This window comes from Columba livia, chromosome 7, assembly GCF_036013475.1.
Source record: "Columba livia isolate bColLiv1 breed racing homer chromosome 7, bColLiv1.pat.W.v2, whole genome shotgun sequence".
In the NCBI taxonomy this organism is placed as follows: domain Eukaryota; kingdom Metazoa; phylum Chordata; class Aves; order Columbiformes; family Columbidae; genus Columba; species Columba livia.
The window spans coordinates 35,602,466-35,629,514 of NC_088608.1; the positions used below are offsets into that span (position 1 = coordinate 35,602,466).

The 27,049-nt window shown below is 42.8% G+C and overlaps 1 protein-coding gene across 1 annotated transcript in view; it reads right to left on the minus strand.

Annotated features, from left to right (window-relative positions):
* Positions 1 to 25,865, minus strand: part of NDUFA10 (NADH:ubiquinone oxidoreductase subunit A10) — a 42,045-nt gene extending 16,180 nt beyond the window's left edge. Inside the window, exons 1-8 of the mRNA XM_065069257.1 lie at positions 25,709 to 25,865; positions 24,264 to 24,432; positions 23,443 to 23,658; positions 22,539 to 22,625; positions 19,279 to 19,400; positions 16,645 to 16,724; positions 12,915 to 12,969; positions 7,378 to 7,463 (exon numbers count right to left, since the gene is read on the minus strand). Of these exons, the coding sequence (XP_064925329.1) occupies positions 7,378 to 7,463; positions 12,915 to 12,969; positions 16,645 to 16,724; positions 19,279 to 19,400; positions 22,539 to 22,625; positions 23,443 to 23,658; positions 24,264 to 24,432; positions 25,709 to 25,789 (896 nt within the window). The 5' untranslated portion in view covers positions 25,790 to 25,865. The remainder of the gene's footprint in view (positions 1 to 7,377; positions 7,464 to 12,914; positions 12,970 to 16,644; positions 16,725 to 19,278; positions 19,401 to 22,538; positions 22,626 to 23,442; positions 23,659 to 24,263; positions 24,433 to 25,708) is intronic.
* Between the last annotated feature and the right edge of the window lie 1,184 nt (positions 25,866 to 27,049).

Below are 27,049 nucleotides of genomic sequence, written 5' to 3' on the forward strand. Positions count from 1 at the left end.
GTAGGCCACTTTGGGACAGCTTGAAATAATTGAGTTGTGATGGAAGAGGTTACATGAAACAGTGTTCTGATAGCACAACTGGGTTTAAAGTGCCTCTCATCACAGTATCACAGTATGTTTGGGATTGGAAGGGACCTCAAAAGATCATCTAGTCCAATCCCCCTGCTGGAGCAGGAACGCCTAAGTGAGGTTGCACCGGAACATGTCCAGACGGGTTTTGAATGTCTCCAGGGAAGGAGACTCCACAACCCCCTGGGCAGCCTGGGCCAGGCTCTGTCACCCTCACTGAGAAGTTTTTTCTCAAATTTAAGCGGAACCTCTTGTGTTCCAGCTTGATCCCATTACCCCTTGTCCTATCATTGTTGGCCACCGAGAAGAGCCTGGCTCCATCCTCATGGCACTCACCCTTTATATATTTATAAACATTAATGAGGTCCCCCCTTAGTCTCCTCTTCTCCAAACTAAAGAGCCCCAGCTCCCTCAGCCTTTCTTCATAAGGGAGGTGCTCCACTCCCTTAATCATCTTTGTTGCCCTACGCTGGACCCTCTCCAGCAGTTCCCTGTCCTTCTTGAACTGAGGGGCCCAGAACTGGACACAATATTCCAGATGTGGTCTCACCAGGGCGGAGTAGAAGGGAAGGAGAACCTCTCTCGACCTACTAACCACCCCCCTTCTAATACACCCCAGGATGCCATTGGCCTTCCTGGCCACAAGGGCACAGTGCTGGCTCAGTTTATTTGTAAATCCAAGCATACTTCAGAAAAAGCACCTTCGCACCTGGTGAGTCTCCTCTTTTGGAGTTCTGCTGAGAAGGAATCAGCTTTAACACCCACCGTTAATTAACCTGGAATTAAAATAAACAGACTCCAGCAGAAAACAGCCCTTCAGATACCAGCTCTTCATTCCTTAAGCAGTCCGTCCTGCAAGCGCACTTGTAATCAGCAGTGACACTATGAGCTTTAATCAGCATTTGCATTGTGCAGAGGTGAGCAGTGGCCAAGACAGCGAGCTAAGAGTTTTCATCCGAACATGTTTAAAGACCTTGCTGAGCTCAGACTTAAGAGCACAGGCTGTGGAAGATCCGCTTATCTATCAGTGAATAAACATCCCCATCCCTTCTTCCTACAGAAATGAGAGTCAGCTCTCTGCCAAGTAGCAGCAGATGTTCTGGACCTTACAAGTCTGCGGGAGAAAGCAGATAAAATTTGTGCAGGCGTATGTGAAGTATAACTTGACAAACATACAAACTGAGTCCAGTAGTTAACCAGTCTGCAGCTAATCCATTCTTCCACAAACCTTAGCCAAATGGCAATTTTAGAGGACGATTCTTAGGCACAATTTATTTTAGTTACTGGCCAACATGGAAAACCTGCTGCTTTTAAAAATTCTTTGCTTTCACAACCACAGCCTCCAAAGAAAGCACCGCACAACAAAAAAAATGCAAACTTAATGCTACCCATGATGGCTTCTCCAACTTCAGCTCTGCTCTGTACCTTAAGAAGTAACTTTCAATGCTAATTAAAAGCTCCACCCAAAGACACCTGCCACAACAATGTCTGTAACCACAAAACCACATTTGCTTGCCAGAACTAATTCACTGCTCAGCAGGAAGCATTTAAAGGTACCTTTTATGTTTCCTTAAGTTTTTTCCCCCCTCTCTTTCTCTCCCCCAGCACAAAATTATCAGTATTTATTATTTTCTGGCATTTAACCATATTTTGTTGAAGCAGCTCTCATCATGCAGTAGCACAGCTTCCCATAGTGTGCTTTATCTACCCATGAGATTATGTGACATTTCAGACTTAACTGAGAGCACCTAAGTGACTGTGTGGTCCTAATACCGTAGGAACATTGGGTTTGCAGTTCACCATCGTTGCAAACATCCGTAATACTATCAGCTAGTGTACTTCACATTGCTACAAAGGAACTTGTAAATATACTACAGCAACTGGTAGCTCATCTCTTTTCTGAAAGTACCTTTTACACACCTGCTTCACACATTATGTCCAGCACGACATGCACGAGCAGGTACTGAGGAATCAGGACTAACACATTCCTGCTTCTTTTCCAAGGAGGAAGCCCTGTTGCCCTTACAGGCAGCTTACAACAAGGATGCACAAGCTTTTCATGGAACCTGATGACACACAAGTAACTTCACTTTTTTCTTTCCCCACCTATGTTTAAAACAAAGTCTCAAGATTGCCTACAACAATGAACATTACAAAGTCTTATGAATGTATTTGCCAAAGGTGCAAGGCAAGGTAAAGGAAGTAGACTGTTTGGAAAAAAAAAATAAAGCAGTCAACCAAACAAAAAACCTAGTTTGCATAGCCTGAGCCATGATTTCTCAACAACTGACGTTGGCATAGTCACAAAAACTGAAGTGACAATACATAGAATTAGAAAACCACGCTTCCCACCTAAAAGCATTCACTGGTCTAAGAGGCACAAAAGCATATCAGGTTAAACTCTGCACTTAAACACAAAAGTAACTTGAGAAACAGTAGGTGGGTCCCACTAGGAAACAGAATGTTTTCTCACACACCTTGAAAACAGCTTCTCACCAGCTGGTTATTGTGTTCCAGGTCTGAAAGTGAGCAAGTAGGTGGCATTCATTCCTCTGCTATTCGCACCCTTATTACCCTGGTCAGGGCTCCTCAACCCCTGCAGAGGTTGGTTTCCCTGCCCCTGTGAGTGAACCAGTGAGCCTGTGACACGCTTGCAATTTTGCCCACACTTGCGAGAGCGGGGGAAAGGAAAAACGCTCCTGACTCACACCACGGGTGCACAGAGCTGGATGGGAGAGATGGTTCCCACAGCAGCTCTTTCCATACCGACCCCTGCTCCTGTGCTCACTCAGTGGGCACACAGGACAGCCACGGGCAGTGTGTCCCCCATGTGTTTTTCCTTGCCTGTCATTTCTTCCTGGCCCATTTTCTCCAGAGCTTAGACCTCCTTAGTACAGACCTTACTGCCTCCTTAGTACAGACCTACTTCTGCCCAACGGACTCGACTTCCGCTGTTTGGTTAAGCAGGACAAGAATGCCATGCCCAAGGTGAACCTTTGCCACTCCCGTGGTGAACAAAAACCCACCATGAATGCCAAGTAAGAAAAAAGCTTTCCAAGAAAAACAGGTCTGCAAGAGAAGGTGAGGAGGTGCAAGAACAGCTCTTCAAATATAAAAAAAAGTAACAGCAAAGAGGAAACTGCAAAGAACTGTCTCGGTTGAATCAAGAGGTGTTAAAGGAAAGTAATTTTTAATAGTGCCAGAAGTTTTACAATGAATGGTTTGAGATATTTTGGAGTCTCTATGACAAAGAGCTTCAAAAACAAGTCCAGTACACCTACTGCACTTCTAATCCCGCTATTTGAAATCAGACAAGGCAGGCATTCAAACGCTGACACTTCTTCCCTTTGTGAAGGACACTCTGTGGAACAGAGCTGAAGGGTCACTCTCCCTCATTCACTCTCAGGCTTCCTTCTTGCAACTTTTCATTTACCAGAGCAAAATGTACAGAAGGGAAATAGGAGCCAAGCTCTGGGGTCAGCAATAGCTCCAAGAAGCTAAACAAATGTTAAGAGAACTCAGAAATTACAAGTTACTGCACGTACGAGATCCTTCAGTAACAACCTCAAAAGGTTTGTTTGGTGTCCTGCCAAATACAATGCAGGAGGACTTACTACACGGGGTTTGTGGCACACTAACAGTTATTAACGAACAAAATTGAACAGATGAGAGTGGCAAACTATTTCATGGCTAGATTGCTTCCAAACAGACACAGATCCCCTTTCCATCAAGATAAAACAAATGCCAATACCCATCTTTTTATAAATGAAATTACTGGCGGCTGAAAAAAAGCCAAAGATTTGTCCACACAAAGTATGTTCTGCCCGAGCAAATGCTGAAGGAGCTGTGAGGATATAACAGATTTGGCTGCAGATTCATCTGATGAAACAAGACGAATGCAGTAAACTTCCCCCAACAGCTGGGAAAGCAACACAGGCAACATTACACAAGCTACAGATGATTTTGCAATACATGTAGACACACACACAACTTCACTGGGAAGGGGACAGATAAAAACACGCTTGAGACGGTGCAGTGGCAACAGAGGGACTCCCTGAGACATTTCAAAAAGCCATCAGAATGGTTTCTGTTGGATTCAGCACTTGGAGAGGAAGGGAAGACCTGAAGAGCATCCTCTGGGAGATCCCTCCAGCTTGCATACACAAATATATACATAAACCTTTTACCAAGACATGCCTCAGCCCCACAACCACACTACTATTAAGGCAAGGGAAAGAGTACTCAAGGGCAAGACAGGGAGATAAAAGGTATCATTATGCAGCTGATGATATATGGGTGCGGCTCACTGCTTTGATTAACTTCTTTGCACTAACAGAGTGCATTACAGAGGCCCTGCTGGGGTTTCTGTGCATTAGACCCTATATACATGCAATTAAAAAGTTACCCACGCCCCTGCCCATCGATTCCCTTTCCTCAAACATGCTGCTATGAGATGAAGGTGGAAGAGGTAGAACTGCCAACAGCCAGGGCAGGACTACAACCACAGCACCCTGCCTTCTGCTGCAGTTCCCAGTCAGAGCGTGCTGCACCTCCCACAGCATCAGAATCTGCAAAATGCTGGCAGCTCAGCTAAGGAAGCAATTGCAGATAGAAAAAAGCAGATAAATACCTGCTACAGCCTTCCAGAACCACCCAGGAGAGGGCAGCATGCACCAGCATACAGAACCTGGAACACACTAAAAGACTAAATGCTAAAATTTATGTGGACATGCAACACCTGCGAATCTGCAGGAGGATGGGTACCACAAGCTCTTTTCTACCTGGGCACTGGAAAAAGTGAGGAAAGCATCAGCTTTAACGTTCATGAACCAGCACCTGAGTTTGGTGTTTGACGCTCCAGTATGCAATAGCAACGCTGGAGAGATGCAGCAGAAAATGCAGCTGACGCCCTGCAACGTTTTGTTCGGTTCTTACACTTTTGTCCTCTCTCCAGCATTGGGCCTGACGTTTTCATGAGTGAAGCTTGCGTAAGCTGCAACAAACTCACATCCGTCCTGCACTTCTGTAGCTAATATGAGAAAAGATTATGTTCAAACTTAACACATTTTTTTATACAAAGTTTTAAAGGTGTTCTTTCCAGGCTACCCAGCATTTTGCCCACAAACTCCTCATACAGCTGAGCAAGGAACAAGCACAAAACTGGCGCAGGATCTGCTGTTACACATTTGATCAATGTCCTAATACCCCAGCACCCAATGAAGATTCAAAGCAAACACTGAGCACATTAATCAGATGTCCAAATACATTGCTGTCTCAGCAATGCTATTCCAAACACAAGGCGAAACAGCAAAACCCAAACCATAACAACACTTAAATTAGCAGTTTGTTGCACTGCAAGAACTTAAAACAGACACACGCTGCCTATAGAAGAAATAATTTTGTACTATCTACAATGACAAGAGTCTTGTACAGGAGACCCTCTCAAGCTCCCTCACAGTTCAATGAAAAATGGAGTCCTTAACAATGCAATTCATTCCCTTCTACCGCTGCAAAGTAGAATTTTCATACAACCTCTTAATACACTGCTCTTCAATTTTATGCTTTCCCGTAACTCCTTAACTCTGCAATTAATAATCCTTTCTCAATACCTGTACTAGTGTGATGCTATAGGAAAACAAGCAACTTAACTGTATTTTCTCTTTTAAATTAAAACTGATTTCGCTAGTTTTGCAGAGTCTAACCCACCAAATGCTATCCTTTAATTACTACACAAATACACCTCTTCTTACTTAAAGGACACCTGAATTATGACTGATTTCTTTTATACACCATTCAGCACTGCTCTTCTGAGATCTTCACCCCTTGATAGAAAGGCCATAGAAAAAGAACAACACCTCTCATTTTAGGAAGCATTTGAAAAAAACAGTACAAAAAACCAAAAGCTAAAGTACATCAGAAGCCTGCAAAAAGCTTAACTTACTACTCCAACGTCTGTCACAATAAACACTGCAATTCAGAGGCAGATATTCCCTCTGTTTCTAATAAGCTGAGATAAACAGAAATATGAAAGTACAATTCTTAAATTTTCTTTTAAAAAAATGTAGTAACTATCCTGCACTTCCAATTCCAGCAAAATGGGGAGCCTGCCCCACTTCAGTGCAAGGTCATCTCTATCAATAGTCTTACAAGTGTAGATATATTTTTTATATAAGGCTATCCAGAGAACATTTTGTTCATCAGCATGACTTCAGAGTGGGACTCCTGATGCCTCATCTGTACCATATGGATGAGAGCGTAGATCTGATCTCACTTCTTCACACATGTCAATAGTTGGGTTCAACATGTTTTGCAGGGGTCTCTTTTCAGCATTGCTCTGGGGACTTGTGCAGCCCAACCAGTAGCACTCCACAGCTGAACTGTAGGACAGATTATCATGGAGTGCTTGCAAAGAATTATTTAATCAAATTTTATTCTATTTCAGCAAGGCATTTTCCACTATCTGAGTTTGATCTCTTCACATCCAACTAGACAGACAAAGATCTTTAACCAAAAAAAAAAAAAAGAAGACAAAAAAACCCACCATTCAACTGCTACACTTTACAATCCCTTGTTGTTATGGAAAATGAACAACAGAACATCAGTACTTTATTCTGTGAATGAGGATTAAAGCTTCTATTTAGGATTATTCACTGGGAGTCAGGGGAAAAGAAGAGAAAAAAAAATATTGAGCCATCATCCAAGTTTGCTTTGTTCCTTTCCCCCCCTTTACTCTGCTCAGCCGCCTTCTTGATGACTGGAAAGGTACTTAAAAGCAGACAGTGCAAAAAATTAGTCTAGTTTTAGAAAAAAAACACTATAAACACAGCTAATTTCAACAGCACCACATATAAATCTTGATACAAGGTTGCTCTGACAACAGGCTTTGTTGAAGGACTTCATGCTCGCAGGGCAGCAGCAAAACCACCATGACAGCAGCATAAATGCTCTGTTTCAAAATGAAATGCTTTTCTGTGATCACCCAGAAACAGAAGTGCTCACAAAAATATGTTCCCTACGGGCCACAGCACTTTGGAAATGCCTGGGGAGTTCTTGTGCCTCATTAATGGAATAGGATCCATTTGTCTGCAGTCTCTCGTTAATCAATTAGCAGCAGCAGGATAACGTCACACCATATTACGGTGCCAAGCACCAGTTATTACAAAAGCCTGCTATCACTGCTGATTTCTGACCAAAAAGAGAGTCAGAGGGCAAATATATAAACATTCCTTTAAAAACTCAAGGTTTGAACCATTTTCCCTGAGATATGATGCTAAATAACATTTAGCTACTAGAAGACATCATACTTACTAAAGTCTCAAATGATGGAAAGAAACATCATCCTGCTCCAGCCACGGCCCCTTGTCAAACTTCAGGTACTCAATGTCTTCAATTACCTGGGATCAGAAGGAAAAATAAAAAAATCACAGTAAGAGGTGGTCTAATCAGAACATCCAAAAATCAATGAACACACCCCCAAAACCAATGAAATAATCAAAATAAAACAAGTCAACAAGCAAAAAGGCTTCATTGCTAAAGCTGTATTAGCAATGCAAACGTGTAGAGCTGACCTATCATCTCCCAGTCGTATTCCTGGAGGTCATGGTCCTGCTATAAGCACTGGGCAGACACAAGGGGGGCAGCTCCAGCTTTCAGCCTCGGTGAGCAGAGGATGGCAGGGAATAAATTCGCTGAGAGGTGCCTTATTTCCAAGTTTTTACCTGATCCAAGACACTCTTCCTCAACCTGCCATTAGGACTCAAAGGAAGCAAAGAAAGTACAACCCCTTCTCTAAGGTAGAATGAGGAAGAAATGGAAGTCAGTCTAAAATTAACTTCCTTTTGTTATAAACAAAACCCATCACGCTACGTAGGAAGTCTGGTTTGGTTTTGTTTTTTCCAAAATCCTCAAACACAGTTCAAGTAGCAGTACCGATGGAAGTCCAAAGGCTCACAACTTCATCAGTCATCAGGACCTACCCAGGCATGCACGCACCCCGAGCAGGAAGGGAAAACTCACAGCTCAGCACCCAGAACCATCCACACAGGTAACGCCAGCTCAGCAAATCATTCCTTCAGCATCCCCGAACTTATCAATCCCATATTTGAGCTTCATTTACAGCCTGGCTCCAACAGATCTTTGCTGGTCCACTGGGTAATTGTTTAACGTGAGCCTGAGGTTATCGCACACGACTGACTAGATCTGAAGGAAACCTGAACTAGTGTCAGGAGGATGCACTTCAGGTGCATGACGAGGTGGAGACACAACTGAGAATCTTGGGAAGGAGTGGATTGTTAACAGCTCCAAACATCACTTTTCAGAGGCCTTTTCCAGAAGGAAAGGATAAAAAGCTATGAGGTCATGACCAAAAATGTAATGACACATTGTCAATCCATTGACAACAAGTAAGCAGATGCCAGTAATAAAGCGATAGAAGAATAAATGAAAAATGCTTCTATTTGTTACTGTACATTAAATCCACTATAATTATTCCCTGTAATCACAGCAAACACTAAATCCCATCTATTACAACTTAAAAGGCAATAACAAAGTGCTATTACAAAGTAGTTTTGACTATAAAGGTCCACTCTATTACCAGTATTATGTTTCTATGGTAAGAAAAAATAGCTTAAAGATATGACTGCATTTTCATTTTCCATGAGGGATTTGTATTTCTTAAAGACTAATTTTGCTCATAAAGACTAAAAAAAAAATGGCTGACCTGACAATACCAAGGCATATGTAAGACTTTAAGCAAGTTATGTGCTCTTTAACCATTTTTGATGTCTTACAAAGAGGCAAAGTTGGCAAGCCAAATACTGTAGCTGAGAGCACAGAAAACCTACTTTCCATAAAAAGAAAAAAAGCTGATGACAAATCTACCTGTTGATGGAAAAGTGTTTCCATCTTCAAAAAACGCTACAGAAAACCCAACCAGACATTCAGAAGTTTTCAAATTTGTATTTAGAAACTCCTTCCTACCAAACTGCTGTAACAGAACTCTCCAAGATAAGCATTCAATAGTGGAAAGAGGAAGAGAGGTGCGTGGTAAGTCAGTTCAAATATCCATTATTTATCTTAATGATTTAATTAAAAGCTGAACCTCAACCATACTTCCCACCAGCTATGCAAAAACAATTCCCTGCTCCACAGCAAAGCTTTGGAAAACTCACCGCTATGCTTGACAACAGGACTAATAATAGATTTGCCAACAATAGATATCAGAATATGTTGCAGAGAAAAAGAAACCTGTATCCAAATTAGTTTTGCACACTCTTTTTATCATATCAGAAGATATCTTGCCCAGCAGCTCATTAACAGTGGTATCAGCCTCTGAATAGGCTAGAAGAACAGCTTCTTAATTTATAAGGAATTCCTTGACACCCCCTGGGAATTAGAAGCAAATGAATGACTGAAACCTGATTGCAGCACAACTTCTAATAATGATCTTTTTAAAACACATTTCAGAAGAAAAGTCATTCTAAGTTTTGTCTGCTCTGAGCAACTCAAAAGCCATTAAACTATAAGGTCATGAAAAAATAAGCTCCCAAATCACAGCAAATAATCTAGATAGAAGCTCACTAACAGATAAATATTGCTATATATCAACAGGATACACCTGTGTAAACAAACACCCTACCAGCCAAAGCCAAATCCCTCCTGCCAAGCCTTATTTCCAAATTTCAGCTCCTTCATTCCAATAGTAAACTGAGTCTGAACAGAAGGAAAGAAAACAAAACCAAACCAAACCAACTTTATTCTTTGAAGGGGAAAGAGTACCAATCTCTATAAATACCATCTAACAATGACAACGATGCCATCTTGTGCTTTGACATCAAAGTAATAACCCTTCCTCTAATTCAGATTTGTCCAAGCAAATTCAGAACTCCAGCAGTGGATTCTGGAGACTCCACATACAGCAATGACCCAAGACTGCTGAGCTCGGTAGACTCTCTAACTCGAGCAATAAGAGCTTTAGTCTGAGATTAAACCATGACTTAAATGATTAACATAAAGTGTCCAGCAATGGGTTTTACTACAAAAACATTTAGGGAGGAAACAAACTGCTTTATTCTGATCAGTTCAAGACGTACACAGAAGGAAGGGGAGAAAACAAGCAAATATCTCCCCATCTTCTCATATTATTTCTTCTGCCAAACATCTGTGGCTACATTCTTGAAACACAATGGCTCTCACATCTTATCCTTTCTTTTATGTTATCCAGAAAAAAAAACCCAACTATAATTACTCAATATTCTCCTACCCACCCTGACCTCTGTTTTCTTCTTCATTTCATCTTCTTACTTGTTTTTGTCCCTTAAAAAAAAGATTAAAATCTAAAAACGTGACAGAGAACATGCTATTCTTGGGATGCTGATCCTTCTTGCCACAGAGGATGCTTCTCTCTGCAAAGCTGAATATTCCCTGTGGCTGCAGGTGTGTGGCCTGTGACAAGGAATGCTGAATGCTCTGTGTCTCACCTACCACAGGAGCAAGGACACCCCTACCCTGCGAGCACTAAAGCAATACTTTATTTTTTATGCACATGGGAACAATGAGGCTGCACTCTCAATTTTTCACAGGGGTACTCACAAGACTAAAACCTCAAAGATTCAAGAGCTATTTGGAAACAGTAATTTCAGGACTAAGGTAAAATGTGAAGGTTTACACTCTTCAGTATTTATTTTCCCCTTCCTGGAAATGATACAGAATGATTCACGTATATTGTTAGCTGGTAAAGGTCACAGGCCTAGAAACACACAACAATGCAGTTAATGGGGGTTAAATTTTTAGGGCCGGGAAAGTCCTTATCAATATTTTCTGCTTCACAAAGCTTTTGCATGGGAACACCAGGATATTAAGTGCAGGCTACTGTCACGTGCAATGCCAATTAAAATTCACACTTCATTTCTCCAAAGTCAGGCTTAAGAGAGGAGAGTTTACTGCAGACTTCAGCTGAAACAGATTCATCATCAACTCCAACGGCAGGAACCAAGTTCAAAGATACAGGAGATTAACCAGCCTCTTGATCCCAGGATTGCTCTCAGCAACAACTAGTTTGGAAAAAAAACTGCCCCGGTTTTACTGCCAACCATGATGTTACATGGTGTGGAATATCCCTTTGGTCAGTCCTAGTCAGGGGTCCCAGCTGTGTCCCTTGCACATCATCACCCTAATTGCAAGGGGCAGAATGAGAAACAAACAGGCTTGATGCCGTGTGAGCACTGCTCAGCAACAGCTAAAACACCGGTGCATTACCAACAGTGTTTTGGTCAGATGAAAATTACAGAAAATTAATCAGACTTCAGGCAAATTCAGTCCATCAGTGTGTGAGCGCAGCAGCAATAAGCTGCCGCACGTGACACTTATGTGTTCAAACATGCTTTTTTTAAAGCTTGTTATACTTTTCCAAACTCTCCCCTTCACCGAACTAGCAAGTTTTCCATCTCAGAGCAGTCACCCTACCACTTCTCTCTTCCCAGCTGATTTAGGAATTAATTGCATACTGCTGTGCAAAGATCTAGACCTATTTCCCGAAGCAAAAAGCAACATAACCAGCCTCATATTTCTTCTCTCCTCCAACAGAGGAAAGGAGAGCATTAAGTGGACTCTGGGAGGATTATCAGAGCTTTCAAACAAGGAACACAGAGGACAGAAATATTAAAATCAGCAAGACATATCCAAAAATATATTTGTAGTGCAGCTGAGATCCTTTTTGTTACTACAGAATTCAAGTAAGCTTTGAGGGATTCACTGTGTAACTTTCATCCCTAGAACTGAAATGGGCCCACTACAGAACTGTCCAGAATTACAAAAACCCTGTTGCTCTTTCCAACAGCAGACAAAAGCTGCAGAGAGAAGTTAACCATGGAGAAGCAAAAGGTTTCTCTTACCATCCTAGTAACCCTACATGAGCAAAAATGTTTGCCAAAATAAGGCAAAGTATTACACCTACTCCAAAAAGATAACACAGTCGAGCAGGAGGATGCAGTCATCTTAATTCTGTCACATAACACATGGCTCATTTATAGCAATAAGAAGGTAATTTATCTGACTCGGTTCTGGGCTAATGTGTCCGGCAAAACCCTCTGGAGAAAAAACTGCAGTTTGGATACCATGTGCTAGCTCATACAGGGCTACAAAGCTTATAACGGCTCTGGTTATCCAGCTCTTTGCTATAACCAAATAATGACTACCTCTTAGAAAACAACAGCTATTTTATCACATAGAAACCTGTGCACCAAACTGGATCACAGAAAGCTGCGCAACGACAAAAGACAGAGACAGACCTTACGCTGGTACACAAAGTCTCAGCTGAATGCTGGAGCTGATGTACCTTTTGGTTAATGTCATTAGCTCCCAAAATGAGCCCTGCCCATCCCACCAGGCACTTCAAACACAGATCCTGACCAAACAGACAACCACCACTCAGCCCAGCAGGGACTCTAGAAATGTTGTTTCCACCCCCCTCACGGGATTTGCTTTAGAAAACAAATCAAGTTTGGAAACACCCAGCATATATGAGACATATATGAGACCCAGCATACATGAGACAAAAGATACTAAAAGAATAGTGAGTGATAATCATGTGGTCTGCAGGCAGCTTTCCTTGCTCAGCCAGCCAGGTCTCTTGGCAAAAGGGCTGGGGGGTGAGATTTCCACTCTCCTGACAAAATGACACCCACTACAATATTCTACTACAGACCCATCCAGATCTTTGCCATAGCAACAAACACTAAATGCATTAACTAGTTAACAAAGTTTGTTATCTAGGACAATATATTCTCTTTACATTGCAGTGTTGGAAGTTAAAAAAATATATATATACACACACAGCAAACTCTTACCCTCTCCACATCCTCTGCCTCGTTTGCTGTGTACTGCAGAAGTTCACTGGTTTCACTGCAAAGAAGAAGAAAAAAAATATTAGTTTCCCTGATACAACTGCTCTCCCCATCCCTTCGCCCCTACTCCAAAATGAAGCAGGAAAGAAGTTAAAAGGCACAAACACAGAACCAGAATCATTACAATTTTTCAAAATGCTCTCAGAGTTCTTGCAATAGAATTCCTATTACACCTGTAAGTTGCTTCTTCCCTGCTGGGAAATTGTTTTTAAGGGTAAATGGCCTGTGGTACCTACATAGCTTGTACAAAAAAAACCCAAACCAAAACAACACCACAATCCCACCTAAGATTTTTCTTCCATTTGACTAATATGAATACTTGCCCAAATTACCACTGCCCAATCTAATTTGAAGCCAAGTGAAATTTTCAACCAGTCTAACCCAAAACTTCAGTAGACCATCCTTTTTACAAGTACATTAATACCTGTGGGTAATTTTTAATAGAAGAACACATTCGTTCAGCTAACTGAACTAATACAACACAGGCAGCAGGATCCATAATTATAAAAACGTTTAAAATAGGTAACAGCAGGGCCACAACAGGTGTTCCTGTATGAACGTGTTTCATTACTACACATGCACAGCCACACTCTGCAACAGTTGTTCCCAAACCTGGTCCAGCTGCCCTGGAAGATCTTTCCTTTAGCTAACAGAAACCTAAGAGAAAATACACAGTATAACAAACACACAGCAATGCTGAAGAGCATTGGGAAGGATTTCCAAACATTTTGTTTAGCACAACCAGTTCCAAGTTCAAGCAGGATTAAGGTTGGCAAGCTAAGTTGCCTTAAGAGGTCACATTAGCAAAATAGTTAAGACTGCTGCGGTTATAAGGTATTTCCTGCTCTGTGTTAACACTGGTCAGTCGAAACAGGTTTGGAAAAAGAATCCAGGAATAAAAGGCATTTTATTCCTCCAAACCCTCAAGCTCTTACAGGCAGCCATTCAACTGGTGCTCCTAGTAGGGGAACTACTCAAAGAGTTCGTTCTCAACTGGAAAACAAAGCTGAAAGCCTCAGAATGACTCTTCAGTCGCAGGAATAAAATAAATGGTCTCCTTTCAAAGGGAGCTGCTGTGACAGTGTAGCACCATACTCAAATCTTCAATATCAGCTGTTGGTAATTAAAAGAAGAGATCAGTTTTCACCGGGGTCTTATAGCGGCAATTGCTTAACAATGAAGATCAAATCACCTGATACTCTGCAGATTATTAGGGCTTTCATTAAGAGAAAACAGCTGCTCAGTGGAAGCAGTATCAGATTTGAAAGACAACATTAGCAATCTTAGGGCTTTGGTCCAGAAAATAAAACAAACAAAAAACCCCACACATAACCAAAAACCCAAAAGCTGTCTGTTCAAAACCACAAAGTAGTACCTGCCATGAACTTGTCAGACTATAAAGCAAGCACCAGTTTTAAGACAGCCAAATATCCACTAGAAAACACACCACTTCAAGCAGCAAATTGCTCCAATTAAATGGAACAAGATGACAGGAATTTTGCTAAGTAAGAAACCAGACTATTTTCCTGCTGCATTTCAATGAAAGTGATAGAACAAGAAGACATAAGTTTGGACACAGGAGTTTGTACTCCTGTTTGAACACAGGAGTACACGGGAGTTTGTTCAGCAGTCTGTAACAACTCTTTTTATCCTGTCTGAACCAGATTTTGGTGATCCTCAAGAGTTAGGGAATCAAACTCTTCTCAGTCTGCCTAGAGACTGACAGCCAGGCATTAATTTAGTTCACTGCATCCCTCTGCAAACCAGCAAACAAGCAGTTAAAGACAAATGAAGCTTGTGTATATTTATCCAATACACAAGCCACCAGTGAGGTCCAGAGATGCACAAGGCTGAAGTTCACACATTCGCAACCCCCCCACATCAAGGGGACAGAGATGTCCTTCTTCAGACCTGAGCACAAAGATTGATCTGACAAGCCCATCACTGATGAGGATGCCAAGCAGAGGGTGTTTGCTTAACAAGTGTACTGACCATGCACAGACAAAGGGGAAAGAGTTGAAATCACAGCAGGACTGGGTCTAGGATTTAGACTCACTAAACACCACAGTACATTTCTGGGACTCTATTTGATCCAAAAAACAAGCAGCATTTTTCTTCTCTCCAGTAAATTCAATACAGTTCTGCCCCCAGGGCGATGACAGTTCCAGGCCTTCCCAGCCTCCCTCTCCATCCTTAGCTCCTCTTTGCTTCCAAGAGCCATGTGCTGCCGCTAACCTGTGAAGGACACACTGGGAGGCAGCTGACCACACATCACACCAACATCTTCTACCCTGTCTGAATGACAAACTCAATACAAAGTTATTCAGTCCAATTGCTGACAGCGCAATTACACTGATTTAACCTGGGAGATGAAGCAGGGAAGCAAGGGGAAGATCTTAATATCTACTTTGACTGAAATGTAACTCAATCAGCTTCATGCACACACTGAACTTGCACGACTACAGATAATTTTGATGTGAAGCAGGCCTGGCTCTGCAACCTTTATGAGTTTCTCTTCCAGAAAGCTCTGTATTTGTTTATGAGGGACCAAGACAGGTTACATATGCATGCGTCTAGATTTTTAGGACAGTTTGACTTCTGATAGAGCTCTTTTGTAAGAATTGGGACAGCTAGCAAACTAGAGTAGATTCATCTCCAGTTTACAGTGCACACATTCTTGCTTCCCAGCTAGAGAAATGGGAGCCCGAAAAAGAGCAGGTGCTAGTGCAGTCTTCATTTACCAGCACAAACAAGACCATCAGATCCTTTCCAAATGCAGAAGGCTACCAGGTATATGCCTCATGAGGTAGAGGAACAGAACAAGAAAAGGGAACAGTCCGTTACCAGAAAGCCTTTCTCCTCTCCCTCCCTCCCACTATAAAGAAACTAGTCTGAGCTATGACAACTAAAAGGAGTTTTTAGGAGAGAAAAATTCAAAACTCTCCAAAAAGGCCTGAGAAATCTTATATTGCATCACACTCTCCTCAGGTTATGCAAACACACAGTTATAGCTATGGCGTTTTGGACTTCACTCAAGAAAGCACTCCAGCCACTGTTACAAGCTAAGAGAGAAGCAAGGATATTGACACCAACCACATACATAATACTACCAGAAAGGGAGACAGAACTTGTTTCTGCAGAGCAAATGGAGCAGATTCCTGGCTTTGCTCCTGAAGTGCTCTTTTAACTATAAAAAAGTTTATGCTTCCGTTTATCTGACTCCATGACAGCAAAGTTGCAATGCCCCAAGACAGCAGGATGAGAAAAACATACTGCAGACCAGGTCTCATTAGCTTTGCAACATATTAGTTCAGTCAGTTAATGAAATCCAATCAATTTACTATTGTATAACACTTCACCCACTCTGAATCTGTTAAGAGTCAAAAAACACTGCTTTATAAAGCTCACACCTCAAAATATTTATTTTTTAGTCCTCCAATATTCTAACACTGGCATTAGGCTTCTCAAATGCCAGAGGTAACTACACACAAGTATACACAGTTGTTATACCAAGAATGCAACACCCCATCATTAGGAGACAATATTGTGCCACATAGCAAAAGGAGGCTTTCCATATAACATGATTCTATTTGCTTATATTGACAAAGATTTGAGTAAAAAAATTGCGTGAATCCTGAATGACTTAACAGACAAAACATTTTGTTTTGCTAACCTGATCTCTGGTAAGAAGGTTTTCTTGTAAGCATCCTCAATGTTCTGGAGATACGAAGCAGACACCTTTTTCTCATACGGCTAAAAACAAACAGAAAACACTGTTACGAGTTTTCTTTCTTCTCCCACCAGTGCAGTTCCAGCCTAAGCAGAAGGCCCTTACTACACCATTTGCCAAGAGCTCATTCTTGTATTGGCAGTCAAATGTCCAAGTGAACACACACATTAATGAAAGTTTCAAGAAATAAGACATTTGGAGTGTTCTGAATTTCTTACGTGGCATTAAATACCTACAATACCCTAAGCAACAAGTTAGTCTGCATTAATTGCTGCTCTGCCCTGTACTATGATGTCCATGGTTTTAATGATTAGCCATATGAGTAAGATTCTTCCTATATGCCAGTGAATCTAGGAAGAAAGGGTAGGCTGATCAGAAGAATGGAAAAAGCAAAAAAAAAAAAAACATCAAACCAAACCAAACAAAAACAAAACAAAACACACCTTCCCATTTATTTCAGTTCGTTACAGGAATCACCTCATTATCCCCAACTTCAAATAAACTAAGAGAACATCAACAGCCCCAAAAATATTAGCTTTCCAAGGACTGAGCAATCCTAGCTGCCTGCACATTCAATAAGATACATACAATCATCCAGAAAATAGGAGAAGATGGTCTGAGTCTTCCTTTTCAACAAGAGCGGCAAGCGTGCATCAGTTTCCACAATTTCAGGTAAGTGCACGGGCAACCATCCACTCCAACCACCAACTCTAAACACCTTTCTTTAAAATTTCATAGCTATCATACTTGCTATTCAACAGTTCATCTTCCATACAGTTCACTTTAATGCCACACTTACAAAATACCAGGAATTTCTCTAATCTACCACATGTTCCTTCGGTTCAACCCTGAAATTAAAATGACATTTCCTGCTTGAAATGTTCATCCAAGATGCTCATTATGTTGGCAGGATCTGTGCCTCTGCTCATTGGACCCACTGGAGGGCTTTTCTTTTTCTAGCGCTCTGCAACAATAGCGTGCTGAATACCAGTAAAACACTGCATTTGTTGAGAAGGCAAAATTCCCAAAAATACCATCCCCAAACCAGAACCAGTGTTCAGTAGAGTCACTGCCCCAAGGAAGCTACAAGTTGCACCAGCAATTTCTACCAGGACTCAAAAATGCCACCAACCTTTATGCTCACAAGGGCAAAGAACCCACAGGTTCTTCATTAAGAAGCTTCTAATTTTGTCACTGAAATTCATAAAACAAAAAAACTATGGTTTCCCTACACAAAAGTATCTTGTTCATTAAAGCACAGAGGCACATAGAGTCGTGGTCTAAACTGCTGGAGGCCAGAAGGGGAAAGTTATTCAACCAGCAGACAAAGCAATTCGGGCCACGCAGGTCACCAAGCAGCAAGGGCAGACTTCCATTTGCAGCTTTGAAGTCACCTCCCTTCGGCAATCATCAGGCTCCCTCTTAAACGAGCAGGAAACTGCCGAACACAACGCTACTGGCTCACCCCAGCACGCTGAGATACGCACATGTGCTTCAGGAGAAGCAGGCATCGGCAAGCATTGAGAGACCTGAGAAATTTCAGTAATAAATCAAAGTTTCCTTTGAGCCTCTCAGGCTTTCCACAGCTAAATGCTTCACTTGACTACAATTTCCCTTGGTCTTTGAACAAAGGACAAGGTAAACATCAATTCTCAAAATGCATCTGAGAACAGTTACAAGCACATGTCCAAATATCATAGAATGGGGAAGAAAAAACCCAAACCAAAAGCTTTACTCAGATTAATCATTATGCACAAGTACCCAACAGCATTTCTGATCCAAGAGTATTTCAATAACCCAGTAATCCAATATGCTGATATAAGGAGAGGTAATTTGAAGACAATAGTACAGAACTAAGTTAATTTTTGTTTCTTTTTAACAGTAGCCTCCTCCATCCAATGCCATGACTTAAAAAGAGACATCTTGGAGAGAAACTGTGCCAGCATTAAAGGGGTTTGAGAGCAAAAGTGAGAATGTCCCAGTCAGAAAGCACCCTGGATTTTTTATGTCATAGAATACTTAAAATTAGTTTTAAGTTTAAAACTGGCGGTTTCACTGTGTTAACACATAAGCGTCAAAGAGTTGTTTTCTTAAGTTCAGAAAGTTAACTGAACTTGTTGATCACAAGTCACTCACATTAACAACAACACGGGTCTGAAACAGCAGTAAGCTGGAGAAGGGGACAACCAGCAGGGGCTTGTGGCACTCAGGAAGCAGAGATAATCTTAAATGGCACTGTAAGAATCACGTTACCTGGACATGACTCCTGAAACAGCAGATACAAAGGCTGGTTTTTAAGGGCAGATGATTTTTACAAAGCTCCTTATTACAGAAATGACAACATATTGATGCAATCAAAAAAGTTGATTTTTTTCATTGTTTTTGCTTGGTTGGTTTTTTTTTTAGAGCAAGCATACCAGAATATCCACACAGTCATCACCAACATGCAGTTCTTACACTTAAGAGGCTGAGAAGCTTTTGAAAAGCAGAATTCCACAGCAAACCCCACGGGACTCACACATAAGGGCACAAATACAGACATTAACAGGCAATAATAGTAGCAAAAGATAAATTTACCTCGCCTTTCTCTTGAATCCTCTTCTGCACTTCTGGGACAGGTACATCTATATAAATCACCAAGTGAGGTGGCAGGAACTCACAAATGCTGATCTCTTTGATCTCGTTGTAGTGATCAACACCTGTATAAAAACCAAACTGAATCAGGGTGGAGCTCAAGGCAGCCCAGCTGAACACATACACATTGCAAATGAGGACAGGTGCAACAGGTTACAGTTTTAATGCTATCACGTTTAATTCCTGATATAATGCTACAGTTTTAATTCCTATCAGGTAATCAATGTACAATCATTTCTTGAGTGTTTTTTTACTGCACTCTATTTGCAAATAAATCACATCCCCCCACCTGTGTATTTGTAGTCTCTCCTCCTTGACTGATACAGCAAGTTTAGGGTAGGCATTTCCTCAAATAGGATTCAGGAAGATTTTAGAATAGAAGACTTTTCAGAAACAAAGTAAGATGCAAACTAAGTAACTACATGCACTGAGATATAAGAATCTGAGATATAACAACCAGACTCCACTTTGGAAGACAGGACTGAAGAACCTCACCTTCCCATAAAGAAAAATGTATGCAAGAGGAGTTGGTTGGGTCTGTACAACTGTGTTCTTCTACCACTTCAATAACCTAAAGCATGTTTGGGGTAGCAGCTGGTGATTAGGAAGCCACACAGGTTCAGGGGAAACATTTATTCAAATTTAAGTGGCATGAATAGCACAGGCTCTATTAAACCCAGCTCAAGTGCAAGCTTTCCTCAACAAGGCTGCTGAGCTTAGCTTGAAACATAGTGCCAGGCTTTCAAATTCAGCCATGAAAAATTTAAAGCTCACTGTGCTTGTCACCAAAGTAAGCAGCAGTGTTTGTTAAAGGATTTCAGTACAATTTGTTACTTGTTGCTGGAATTTTATATTAAATACATGTTGTGGGCTGCTGGGCTTACTTTGCCTCACCAACACAAAGCAGTAAGATACAGTTCATTATAACCGGCCCTCAAATTCATTCAGCACAAGTTGCAACTTACAGCAGGTCGTAAAAACCAAACATACACCTCCTAAATTTAAGTCAAATCAAACAAGACAGCAGAAACACGAGGCAGACAGGGAAACAATCACCTTCACCTCAAGAGTAGCCAAAATGCCAGATTTGCTAGGAACAGGCAAAAAGAACAATTCCAATAGCAATTTATTTAGGGGTCAGTTGCAGGCTGAGATTTACAGCTATCTTCTCCAGACTTCCAAACTCTTGTGCAGCTATAAGTTTGTATGTTTTGGCTGCAGCTGGTCTCCTGTCACCTAACTGCTCCATTCCTAGCCAAGGGATGGAGACTCCACACGTCTGCTCATGAGCATCAGCACAGTAACACTGTGCTGTTTAAGAGCTCAGTACCCATAACCCCAAGCCACAGAATCACTCAGGTGGGAAGAAACAACCACAGGTCATCTGGTTCAACCACACTGCTTAGAGCAGGCAGCTCAGGACTGTGCCCCATAGTGTTCTAAGTATCTCCAGGTTAGAGATCCCACAGCCGCCCCAGGCAATCTGCTCCAGGGTTTTACTGCCCTCACAGTGGAAAATGTTTGGGTTGGTGTTCGTTGTTTTGGTTTTGTTTGTTTTGGGGTTCTTGTGTTCGTTTTGTGGTGGTTTTTTTTTCTTCTTCTTTCTTCTTATAAATTAAACTACTTTTATTTCAGTTGTTGCCCTTTTCCTCTTGTCCTCTCACTAGGTGCTACTAAGGAAAGAGAGGTTCCATCCAATACTATTCCCCATCAAGTACTTATACACATAAATACCACAATGTATTTGTACACATCCTCCTGAGCCTCCTCTTCTCCAGGCCAAAAAAATCCCAGCTCTATCAGCCTCTCCTCATACATTGGATGCTCTACTTTCTTAGTGACCTCATGGCACTTCGCTAGACTCACTCCAGTAAGTTCTTATCTTTCCTCAACTGGTAGCCCAGAACTGGGCACAATACTCCAAATTTGACAGTCATCTCCCTTGACCTGCTGACAACACTCTTCATGCAGCACCCAGGATGCTGGTGGCATCCTTTGCCAGAAGGGCACACTGCTGGCTCACATTCAGCTTGGTGTCCATCAGGATCTCCCAGGTCCTCCTGCACAAAACCCTCTACACAGTTGTCTCCTGGTGCATCCCTGCCATTATTCCTCCCCAGGTGCGGGACTTTGCAGTCCCTTTTGTTGAACTTCATGAGGTTACCATCCAACCATTTCTCCATCCTGCCCAGATTCCTCTGAATAGCACCAAAAACATAGTGTGTCAACCATTCCCCTTCCAATTTTGCATCACCTGCAAATCTGCTGAGGCTGAACTCTGTCCTGTCATCCATGTTTTAAACCAAGTTTAAACCTGGTTTGGCCCCAGTATCCTCCCCTGGGATACACCACTGGTTATTGGCTTCTAGCTGAACTTTGCACTGTGGATCATGACCCTTTGAGCCCAGCAGTTCTGCCACTTTTTAATCTCCTACCCACACATCTGATCCATACTTCATCAGTTTGTCAATGAGGAGGTTATCAGACAGCATTGAAAGCCTTGCTTAAGCTAAGCTAAACAATAACCATTGTTCTCTGCTCATCCACTGAGCTAGCCTTCCATGAGAAGCTGACTATCAGGTGTTTAGGTATGATTTCCTTTTCATAAAACTATGACAACTCTTCTCCATCACCTTCACATCCTCCCTATATTTGGAAACGGCACCCAGGAGGATTTGCTCCATCAGCTTCCTGCAGATCAAGCTGAGGCTCACTGGCCTGTAGCTTCTTGGACCTTCCTCCTTGCCCTTCTTGTCAGCAAGGGCAACATCTGCATTCTTTGATATTCAAAAGAGGGGTGGCCATTTAAGACAAGTAGGCCAAACTCTGCTGACCCATTATTTCCATCCCACCTAATGGTCCAAGATCAAGGGCTGCCTGAAGGCTCCATGAGCATGCTCACCCACACTTCCAGGGGCCTACAAGAGTCTCTGGCTGACAGGACACAAGCAACACACAGAATGCGTGTTCTTTAACACGTAAGCAGAACCAAAGCCTTGAATTAAAACTCCAAGTCTCATGGCTTGAGGTTGGTCCTTGATGCATGGAATAGTAAGGTGCAAAGCACCTTATGAACAATTCTGAATATTTAAAGGAGTCCATCTTCCCAGCAGGCTTTTTTGTTTCTTTTTTAAAAACTAACCTTCCACACTGCTGGTTGAGATTATGACAAAATAACATCCTTTTGCATGCAAGTAACTTACATCGCTTGTGAATATAGCCTTGTTTAAACATTGCATCCAGAAATACAAAGTCGCTGTAGGGAGAGCGTTCCATCACCACACCTTGTCCTGCAATTGAAAGAAGGTTCCAGTCAGCAAGGCTCCAAGAGGCTGCTGGCAGCAACATGTAAAATTAAAGACAGTACTGCTCTTATGGTCCATTTTCTGAATGCTTTTCTAGAAATTTTATTTAAAACAACAGAGTAAGTTTGCTTTACACAAACATACTAGATATGTATGCTGAACACACCTGTCTCACCCATATATTCTCCTACCATGCCTATCACTACAGTAGCTAAGCAACACTGTATTAAAAGAATACATTTACATTTGTGTCTGCTACTTTCCGGCACTCACATATTTTCATCTTCTTTGGAAAACATTTATTAATGCACAAGCAACAGGCAGATCAGTGTTGGCAGAGGAAATCTTTTATCACTAGAAAATACTCACATTGTGACAATACCACCACAAAACCAGTATTTCATTAAATCAAAAATACTGAACAAACAACACCATCAGGAAGGGTGGAGAGAGTTTCAAGAGGGCTGTACCATTCCCAGCTTAGTGTGTTTCTTTTTGAAAATAATCATCAAGGATTGCCACATTAGAACTAATGAAATTGGTAACTGGTGCATATTTCCTTGACCAGAAATTATATACCATATATATTTTTTTTTTTTTTTTCTCACAAAATATGCAGGCTATTTTTATAAATGGACTATCCACTTGTACGCACTGAGGGGGAAAATCTAAAAAGCTTAACAACATAACAACCTTTCATTCAAAAATGCAGATACTAGCAAAGCACTTCAGAACAGCTCACTTAAAACTTAAGACTCATAAGTTAATCTATACATGGAATTTATTCACTGTGGAATCTAACCTGTGGCCAGCAGATGCTCCAACGCATCAGCATACTGTAAAACACGGTTACCAAACAGCCAAGCTTGCAGTCGGTAAGAGTGTCCGTCAGAGCATTTTGGATCATTGTAGAATCTCTCTAGGTTACAGAAGCCATTAAATTTCTCAGGCAGCAACGTTCCATCTCCTGTGATTCTATCTATGTAATGGATGTCTGCTTCTGGGAAATATTTCATTCCTAACAAAAAAAAATACATAACAGAACACCAGTCATAATAGCAAGTTTCTTTGATTACAGTGAACATCTATTCAGCTCATTTAACCATATAGCTCTACATTAAATAACACTTGAAAACAGTGTATGAAATCCTTTGGTCAATCGCATCACAGAGGGTAGACAAACCCTACTTTGAAGTATTGCCACCTTTTACCTACACAGTAAGCTATGAGCATTTGTTCTAAGCAGAATCTTTTTGTCACCAGCCCTCGAAATACCTTGATGTGCTGCGTACAGCCATGCAGAAAATCCTGCCCCTCAAGGTGCTCAGTGACTCTACCAGAGCTGGGGGCTCAGTGAGCAAACTGACTTCATTAGAAGTGAAATTTCATTCACAACAAATCACACTTACACAAGCATCCCACAAATCTGACAAGCATCCCATCACCATTTCAAACCTCACCAACAATTTAATCTCCCTGTATCCATAAGACCTGCACATTAGCTGCAGCATGGCTAACAGTTCGCTGGTCAAGAATTGCTCGTTTGGTGAACTATCTTTATAAAATAATAATAATTGCACCGTCAAATTCTAGTAACTATTGCAGAAATAGGGAAAGATGTACCTAGTTTTTCTGCTATTTGTTTTGCAAGCTTGCCCTTCCCAGAAGATAAGTTTCCCTCCACTGTAAAGATTTTGCTGTGTTCAGTGAACCTTTTTGTAGCTCTGTCTCCCAACATGTAAGCCAGCCAACCATATTGCAAATTCTGCTTGGAGCTGATATGAATTCTTGCCTGAAAGAAAATACAACAAAAGTGGCATATTTTAGTTTTCTTAGCCAAACTAGGCACGATCAACATTCAGCTTTTTCAGAAGTTCTGCACATGCAGGAGGATATGCACTCACACATCTAATAATCTTCATACAGTACAGTTAGCACTGTCAGTGCAGCTCAGCAACTGAATCAGCATTTAGGCTGAAAAGCCAGAAGCCATGAATTCTTTTCAGTGTATTAGAACAGGACTGCTCTGCCAGAACTCTGCTCTGAGCCCTCACAACGACTGAAATGTCCCAGACTTCCTAGAGGGCACAGACACATGATGTGCCCTGTCTTCCCAAGAAAGATATTACAGCAGGCTTTTGTTTGGTTGTTGTTGGATAGATATGAACATTAAACCCTCTCCCGGTCTCTCAGGAGAGTTACAGCTTCATTTCTGCACAAGACAGTTTGTGGACAAAGGTGGAAAGAAACACCCACCTGGCCTGTAAAGCTGAAGGCAACACCTTAGTGAACCCTGCTCAGCAAAACCGCCCAGAGACCCTGGTAAAAACTGAACAGTCCTTATTTTGAGCAATGCAATGACCTCACTTACACACAAGGATTTATTTTTACTTATTATTCTTCTTCTTCCAACGCCAAATATGACAGTCCCATGCTGAAGATCACTGCATCGTCACACTCTGGTCTCAGGTATTTACTTGCACCTCTCCTTTAAACCTTGCCTCTCCGCAGCCCCTGCACTCACCCACTGAATCACACAATGTCAGGGATTGAAAGGGACCCCAAATGCTCATCCAGTCCAGTCCCCCCGCCGGAGCAGGAACACCCAGATGAGGTTACACAGGAAGGTGTCCAGGCGGGTTGGAATGTCTGCAGAGAAGGAGACTCCACAACCCCCCTGGGCAGCCTGGGCCAGGCTCTGGCACCCTCACTGAGAAGCAGTTTCTTCTCAAATTTAAGTAGAACCTCCTGTGTTCCAGTTTGAACCCATTACCCCTGGACGGTCCCTTGTAAGGAGCAGCCCAGCCCAGCCTCCCCGCGCCCGCCCCAGCGCTCCCCAGGGACACGGCCCCTCCGAGCACCACACGGCCGCTGTGAGCGAGGAGAGGCCGGCTCGGGGGCCCAGCTGCGCGCCCAAGGAGCGGAGAGCGGGCGCCACCGGCACAGACACCCCCGCGGGAGGCCGGAGCGGCCCGGGCACCCCAAGGTGAGCCCGCCCGGCCGCGCTGCGCAGCCAGGGCAACGGCAGCTGGGGAGCAGGGACCTCCCCCTTCCCCGGCCCCGCTCACCGCCGGCACCACAGCGCTTCCCAGGCGGCCCCGAGCGGCGGCGGCCGCGGCCGGGCCGAGCTTGGCCAGCGACAAGGACATCGCAGCGCCGAGGAAACGCCGCCGGCCCCGCCGCGACGGAAGAGGGCGGGCGCGGAGAGATGACGTCACCCGCCCTGCCCTCCCGGCTCACGCAGAATCACAGAACGTGAGAGACTGGAAGGTCCTTCGGAAGCTCATCCAGTGCAACCCCCATGGAGCAGGAACACCCAGATGAGGTTACACAGGAAGGTGTCCAGGCGGGTTGGAATGTCTGCAGAGAAGGAGACTCCACAACCCCCCTGGGCAGCCTGGGCCAGGCTCTGGCACCCTCACTGGGAACAAGTTTCTTCTCATATTTAAGTGGAACCTCTTGTGTTCCAGTTTGTACCCATTACCCCTTGTCCTACTGTTGGTTGTCACTAAGAACAGCCTGGCTCCATCCTCGTGACGCTCAGCCTTTACATATTGATAACCATTAATGAGGTCACCCCTCAGTCTCCTCCAGCTCCAGAGACCCAGCTCCCTCAGCCTTTCCTCACACAGGAGATGCTCCACTCCCTTCAGCATCTTTGTTGCCCTGCGCTGGACTCTCTCCAGCAGTTCCCTGTCCTGCTGGAACTGAGGGGCCACAATTGGAGACAATATTCCAGGTGTGGTCTCACCAGGGCAGAGTAGAGGGGCAGGAGACCTACTAACCACCCCCTTCTAACCCACCCCAGGTACCATTGGCTTCCTGGCCACAAGGGCCCAGTGCTGGCTCATGGTCATCCTGCTGTCCCCAGGACCCCCAGGTCCCTTTCCCCTACACTGCTCTCTAATAGGTCATTCCCCAACTTATACTGGAACCTGGGGTTGTTCCTGCCCAGATGACAGACTCTGCACTTGCCCTTGTTATATTTCATTCAATTTTTCCCTGCCCAACTCTCCAGCCTGTCCAGGTCTCTGGATGGCAGCTCAGCCTTCTGGTGTGTCAGCCACTCCTCCCAGCTTGGTGTCATCAGCAAACTTGCTGATAGTACACTCTATTCCCTCATCCAAGGCACTGATGAATATGTAACCGCTCTGCTTTGGGAAACTTTTGGAGCAAATTTGCTTTGCATCTGAAAATATCCATCTGCCCAGCCAGCCTGACCTCCTGTGTTGGTCAGGGACCAGAAAAACTGCAGAGAAACCTCTGAATGAACCAGATACTCTGGCTTCCTAATCCTCAGCTCCTGACTGAACTTTGAGGACTTGGACATGCCTTGTTGAAACAATGGAGGGAAAGAAGGATCGAAGAGATGTCAGGGTGGAAAGGGGTGACTGTGCCCCATACCAAGT